The 7,812-nt window shown below is 53.2% G+C and overlaps 1 protein-coding gene across 1 annotated transcript in view; it reads left to right on the top strand.

Moving 5' to 3' along the window:
- TM6SF2 (transmembrane 6 superfamily member 2) overlaps positions 1 to 7,812 on the top strand; it is a 61,482-nt gene continuing 53,670 nt past the window's right edge. Inside the window, exon 1 of the mRNA XM_073661049.1 lies at positions 1 to 219. Coding sequence (XP_073517150.1) covers positions 92 to 219 — 128 coding nt within the window. The 5' untranslated portion in view covers positions 1 to 91. The remainder of the gene's footprint in view (positions 220 to 7,812) is intronic.

Below are 7,812 nucleotides of genomic sequence, written 5' to 3'. Positions count from 1 at the left end.
GCTAATGTCGCAATACCTGAGCAGACACCGGTGAACTTTGTCTGCCCAGGAAGACGAGCAGCCGCCCTCCGCCCGCGGCAGTCACTCCTGTATGCCGGGAACCAGCTGGAGCACACCACTGGCAGCCATGACCCTCCCGGAGCCCAGCGGGCCCGTGTTACTCTCCCTCACCGCTATCCCCATCTCCTACATGGTGAACTCCATGGCGGCCGTGTCAGAGTGAGTACACTATACACGTGCGCGGAGCTTCCGGTGACGGGCGGGCATAGTCTACTCCTGTGTGGTCTGGTGGTAGCTGGATCTCAGGAGGGGAGCGCTGTGTCCGTACATCGGGTGGTCCCCAGCCCTCTGCTGCTTCCTATATACTTTATATACATGCCCCCCCTAGAATGGATCTAACCCCAGTGCTACACTAAGGCTGAATTCACACAGTATTTTAATGTGGCTTTTCCTGCAATTGTTTAGAAATATTATTATTGCTTTTATTACTTTGAGGATATTTGACCATTTATCAGCTGCAGAACTTCTGAAGATTGGCTGTACATCTCACACTTTTACGTTACATCTGCAGCATAAGTTATGGTATGGTGCATTTCCTGCTGTGCCTCTACTACTGTACCACTACGGCTGCGCCTCTACTACTGTACCACTACGGCTGCGCCTCTACTACTGTACCACTACGGCTGCGCCTCTACTACTGTACCACTACGGCTGCGCCTCTACTACTGTACCACTACGGCTGCGCCTCTACTGCTGTACCACTACGGCTGCGCCTCTACTGCTGTACCACTACGGCTGCGCCTCTACTACTGTACCACTACGGCTGCGCCTCTACTGCTGTACCACTACGGCTGCGCCTCTACTACTGTACCACTACGGCTGCGCCTCTACTACTGTACCACTACGGCTGCGCCTCTACTACTGTACCACTACGGCTGCGCCTCTACTACTGTACCACTACGGCTGCGCCTCTACTGCTGTACCACTACTGCTGTGCCTCTACTACTGTACCACTATAGCTGTGCCTCTACTGCTGTACCACTACGGCTGCGCCTCTACTACTGTACCACTACGGCTGCGCCTCTACTACTGTACCACTACGGCTGCGCCTCTACTGCTGTACCACTACTGCTGTGCCTCTACTACTGTACCACTATAGCTGTGCCTCTACTGCTGTACCACTACGGCTGCGCCTCTACTACTGTACCACTACGGCTGCGCCTCTACTACTGTACCACTACGGCTGCGCCTCTACTGCTGTACCACTACTGCTGTGCCTCTACTACTGTACCACTATAGCTGTGCCTCTACTGCTGTACCACTACTACTGTACCACTACGGCTGTGCCTCTACTACTGTACCACTATAGCTGTGCCTCTACTGCTGTACCACTACTACTGTACCACTACGGCTGTGCCTCTACTACTGTACCACTATAGCTGTGCCTCTACTGCTGTACCACTACTACTGTACCACTACGGCTGTGCCTCTACTACTGTACCACTATAGCTGTGCCTCTACTGCTGTACCACTACTACTGTACCACTACGGCTGTGCCTCTACTACTGTACCACTACGGCTGCGCCTCTACTACTGTACCACTACGGCTGCGCCTCTACTGCTGTACCACTACTGCTGCGCCTCTACTACTGTACCACTACGGCTGCGCCTCTACTACTGTACCACTACGGCTGCGCCTCTACTACTGTACCACTACGGCTGCGCCTCTACTACTGTACCACTACGGCTGCGCCTCTACTACTGTACCACTACGGCTGCGCCTCTACTACTGTACCACTACGGCTGCGCCTCTACTGCTGTACCACTACTGCTGCGCCTCTACTGCTGTACCACTAAGGCTGCGCCTCTACTGCTGTACCACTAAGGCTGCGCCTCTACTGCTGTACCACTAAGGCTGCGCCTCTACTGCTGTACCACTAAGGCTGCGCCTCTACTGCTGTACCACTACGGCTGCGCCTCTACTGCTGTACCACTACGGCTGCGCCTCTACTGCTGTACCACTACGGCTGCGCCTCTACTGCTGTACCACTACGGCTGCGCCTCTACTGCTGTACCACTACGGCTGCGCCTCTACTGCTGTACCACTACGGCTGCGCCTCTACTGCTGTACCACTACGGCTGCGCCTCTACTGCTGTACCACTACGGCTGCGCCTCTACTGCTGTACCACTACGGCTGCGCCTCTACTGCTGTACCACTACGGCTGCGCCTCTACTGCTGTACCACTACGGCTGCGCCTCTACTGCTGTACCACTACGGCTGCGCCTCTACTGCTGTACCACTACGGCTGCGCCTCTACTGCTGTACCACTACGGCTGCGCCTCTACTGCTGTACCACTACGGCTGCGCCTCTACTGCTGTACCACTACGGCTGCGCCTCTACTGCTGTACCACTACGGCTGCGCCTCTACTGCTGTACCACTACGGCTGCGCCTCTACTGCTGTACCACTACGGCTGCGCCTCTACTGCTGTACCACTACGGCTGCGCCTCTACTGCTGTACCACTACGGCTGCGCCTCTACTGCTGTACCACTACGGCTGCGCCTCTACTGCTGTACCACTACGGCTGCGCCTCTACTGCTGTACCACTACAGCTGTACCACTATAGCTGTGCCTCTACTGCTGTACCACTACTGCTGTGCCTCTACTGCTGTACCACTACGGTTGCGCCTCTACTACTGTACCACTACGGCTGCGCCTCTACTGCTGTACCACTACGGCTGCGCCTCTACTACTGTACCACTACGGCTGCGCCTCTACTACTGTACCACTACGGCTGCGCCTCTACTACTGTACCACTACGGCTGCGCCTCTACTACTGTACCACTACGGCTGCGCCTCTACTGCTGTACCACTACGGCTGCGCCTCTACTGCTGTACCACTACTGCTGTGCCTCTACTACTGTACCACTATAGCTGTGCCTCTACTGCTGTACCACTACTACTGTACCACTACGGCTGCGCCTCTACTACTGTACCACTACGGCTGCGCCTCTACTACTGTACCACTACGGCTGCGCCTCTACTACTGTACCACTACGGCTGCGCCTCTACTGCTGTACCACTACTGCTGTGCCTCTACTACTGTACCACTATAGCTGTGCCTCTACTGCTGTACCACTACTACTGTACCACTACGGCTGTGCCTCTACTACTGTACCACTATAGCTGTGCCTCTACTGCTGTACCACTACTACTGTACCACTACGGCTGTGCCTCTACTACTGTACCACTATAGCTGTGCCTCTACTGCTGTACCACTACTACTGTACCACTACGGCTGTGCCTCTACTACTGTACCACTATAGCTGTGCCTCTACTGCTGTACCACTACTACTGTACCACTACGGCTGTGCCTCTACTACTGTACCACTACGGCTGTGCCTCTACTGCTGTACCACTACGGCTGTGCCTCTACTGCTGTACCACTACGGCTGCGCCTCTACTGCTGTACCACTACGGCTGCGCCTCTACTGCTGTACCACTACGGCTGCGCCTCTACTGCTGTACCACTACGGCTGCGCCTCTACTGCTGTACCACTACGGCTGCGCCTCTACTGCTGTACCACTACGGCTGCGCCTCTACTGCTGTACCACTACGGCTGCGCCTCTACTGCTGTACCACTACGGCTGCGCCTCTACTGCTGTACCACTACGGCTGCGCCTCTACTGCTGTACCACTACGGCTGCGCCTCTACTGCTGTACCACTACGGCTGCGCCTCTACTGCTGTACCACTACGGCTGCGCCTCTACTGCTGTACCACTACGGCTGCGCCTCTACTGCTGTACCACTACGGCTGCGCCTCTACTGCTGTACCACTACGGCTGCGCCTCTACTGCTGTACCACTACGGCTGCGCCTCTACTGCTGTACCACTACGGCTGCGCCTCTACTGCTGTACCACTACGGCTGCGCCTCTACTGCTGTACCACTACGGCTGCGCCTCTACTGCTGTACCACTACAGCTGTACCACTATAGCTGTGCCTCTACTGCTGTACCACTACTGCTGTGCCTCTACTGCTGTACCACTACGGTTGTGCCTCTACTACTGTACCACTATGGCTGTGCCTCTACTGCTGTGCCTCTACGGCTGTACCACTACGGCTGTACCACTTCGGCTGTACCACTTCGGCTGTACCACTTCGGCTGTACCACTTCGGCTGTGCCTCTACTACTGTACCACTATGGCTGCGCCTCTACTACTGTACCACTATGGCTGCGCCTCTACTACTGTACCACTATGGCTGCGCCTCTACTACTGTACCACTATGGCTGCGCCTCTACTACTGTACCACTATGGCTGCGCCTCTACTACTGTACCACTATGGCTGCGCCTCTACTACTGTACCACTATGGCTGCGCCTCTACTACTGTACCACTATGGCTGCGCCTCTACTACTGTACCACTACTGCTGCGCCTCTACGGCTGCGCCACTACGGCTGCGCCTCTACGGCTGCGCCTCTACTGCTGTACCACTACGGCTGCGCCTCTACTGCTGTACCACTACGGCTGCGCCTCTACTCTTGTACCACTACGGCTGCGCCTCTACTACTGTACCACTACGGCTGCGCCTCTACTGCTGTACCACTACGGCTGCGCCTCTACTCTTGTACCACTACGGCTGCGCCTCTACTCTTGTACCACTACGGCTGCGCCTCTACTGCTGTACCACTACTGCTGCGCCTCTACTGCTGTACCACTATAGCTGTGCCTCTACTGCTGTACCACTACTACTGTACCACTACGGCTGTGCCTCTACTACTGTACCACTACGGCTGTGCCTCTACTACTGTACCACTACGGCTGTGCCTCTACTACTGTACCACTACGGCTGTGCCTCTACTGCTGTACCACTACGGCTGTGCCTCTACTGCTGTACCACTACGGCTGCGCCTCTACTGCTGTACCACTACTGCTTTGCCTCTACTGCTGTACCTCTACTACTGTGCCTCTACTGCTGTACCACTACTGCTGTACCACTACTGCTGTGCCTCTACTGCTTTGCCTCTACTACTGTGCCTCTACTGCTGTACCACTACTACTGTGCCTCTACTGCTGTACCACTACTGCTGTACCACTACTGCTGTGCCTCTACTGCTGTACCACTACTACTGTACCACTACAGCTGTGCCTCTACTACTGTACCACTACAGCTGTGCCTCTACTGCTGTGCCTCTACTGCTGTACCACTACTGCTGTACCACTACTGCTGTGCCTCTACTACTGTACCACTACGGCTGCGCCTCTACTACTGTACCACTACGGCTGCGCCTCTACTGCTGTACCACTACGGCTGCGCCTCTACTGCTGTACCACTACGGCTGCGCCTCTACTGCTGTGCCTCTACTGATGTACCACTACTACTGTACCACTACGGCTGTGCCTCTACTACTGTACCACTACGGCTGTGCCTCTACTGCTTTGCCTCTACTACTGTGCCTCTACTGCTGTACCTCTACTGCTGTACCACTACTGCTGTGCCTCTACTGCTGTGCCTCTACTGCTGTGCCTCTACTGCTGTACCACTACAGCTGTGCCTCTACTGCTGTACCACTACTACTGTACCACTACTGCTGTACCTCTACTACTGTACCAGTACTGCTGTGCCTCTACTGCTGTACCACTACTACTGTACCACTACTGCTGTACAACTACTGCTGTGCCTCTACTACTGTACCACTGCTGAAGAAAAATAAATTTGGTGAGTCCCAAGAATAATTAAAATCCTCAATTTATTAGAAAATAATTAAAAGATCATACAGGTTGGGGATACATCTCAAAGCGTTTCTGGCAAAAGCCCTTATTCACTCAGATACAGATTCCTTATGATACATGGTATAAAAACAAATGGTGACCAACCGTTGATCAATAAACACATATGTTAGCAATCAATCACATTAGAGAATAATCAGCATAATCACAAGGCTAAATCCAAGAAAGCCAGAGAAAAAAAAAGAGACACAAAAAAACAAAAACAAAAAAAAAGACATTAAATTCTCTGAGATCTAATATAGATAAAGAGTATCATTCCTATAGTTCATGCCATTGGGGTATTTTGTATCCAGTTTAATAATCCAAAATAACTCTCTTAGGAAGAGTTTTTTCCTCCAATCCCCTCCTTTAATAGGAATATCCACTTTTTCTAACCCATAGAAAGAAAAATTATTTAATTCCCCTTTATGTCTCTCTACAAAATGTTTGCAAGCTCCTGAATAGGATGCGTTTTTATTTTTGATGTTGGTGACATGTTCTGCCATCCTTTTCTTTAATTTGCGTATTGTGCTGCACAATGCGTTGAGATGTATCCCCAACCTGTATGATCTTTTAATTATTTTCTAATAAATTGAGGATTTTAATTATTCTTGGGACTCACCAAATTTATTTTTCTTATATGAAGCCTTAAGTCACGGCTGTTGGTTGGAGACCCACAGCATTGCAAAACGGACTGAGCTATACTAAGAGGACACGGTGAGGCTGCCTTTTTTGTTTATGTGCCACTACTGCTGTGCCACTACTGCTGTACCACTACGGCTGCGCCTCTACTGCTGTACCACTACAGCTGTGCCTCTACTTCTGTGCCACTACTACTGTGCCACTACTGCTGTACCACTACGGCTGCACCACTACTGCTGTACCACTACGGCTGCGCCTCTACTGCTGTACCACTACGGCTGCGCCTCTACTGCTGTACCACTACGGCTGCGCCTCTACTGCTGTACCACTACGGCTGCGCCTCTACTGCTGTACCACTACGGCTGCGCCTCTACTGCTGTACCACTACGGCTGCGCCTCTACTGCTGTACCACTACGGCTGCGCCTCTACTGCTGTACCACTACGGCTGCGCCTCTACTGCTGTACCACTACGGCTGCGCCTCTACTGCTGTACCACTACGGCTGCGCCTCTACTGCTGTACCACTACGGCTGCGCCTCTACTGCTGTACCACTACGGCTGCGCCTCTACTGCTGTACCACTACGGCTGCGCCTCTACTGCTGTACCACTACGGCTGCGCCTCTACTGCTGTACCACTACGGCTGCGCCTCTACTGCTGTACCACTACGGCTGCGCCTCTACTGCTGTACCACTACGGCTGCGCCTCTACTGCTGTACCACTACGGCTGCGCCTCTACTGCTGTACCACTACGGCTGCGCCTCTACTGCTTTGCCTTTACTACTGTACCACTACAGCTGTGCCTCTACTACTGTACCAGTACTGCTGTACCACTACTGCTGTACCACTACTACTGTACCACTACTACTGTACCACTACTGCTGTACCACTACTGCTGTACCACTACTACTGTACCAGTACTGCTGTGCCACTATTGCTGTGCCTCTACTACTGTGCCTCTACTACTGTGCCTCTACGGCTTTGCCACTACTGCTGTGCCTCTACTGCTGTGCCTCTACTGCTGTACCACTACTACTGTACCAGTACTGCTGTACCACTACTACTGTACCAGTACTGCTGTGCCACTATTGCTGTGCCTCTACTACTGTGCCTCTACTACTGTGCCTCTACGGCTGTGCCACTACTGCTGTGCCTCTACTGCTGTACCACTACTACTGTACCACTACAGCTGTGCCTCTACTGCTGTACCACTACTGCTGTACCACTACTGCTGTACCACTACTGCTGTACCACTACTGCTGTACCACTACTGCTGTGCCTCTACTGCTGTACCACTACTGCTGTACCACTACTGCTGTGCCTCTACTGCTGTACCACTACTGCTGTGCCTCTACTGCTGTACCACTACTGCTGTGCCTCTACTGCTGTACCACTA

The sequence above is a fragment of the Phyllobates terribilis genome, unplaced genomic scaffold, assembly GCF_046119375.1.
Source record: "Phyllobates terribilis strain yellow unplaced genomic scaffold, ASM4611937v1 Scaffold_1__5_contigs__length_1240528914, whole genome shotgun sequence".
Taxonomy (NCBI): domain Eukaryota; kingdom Metazoa; phylum Chordata; class Amphibia; order Anura; family Dendrobatidae; genus Phyllobates; species Phyllobates terribilis.
This window is presented reverse-complemented; position numbering and strand designations above follow the sequence as displayed.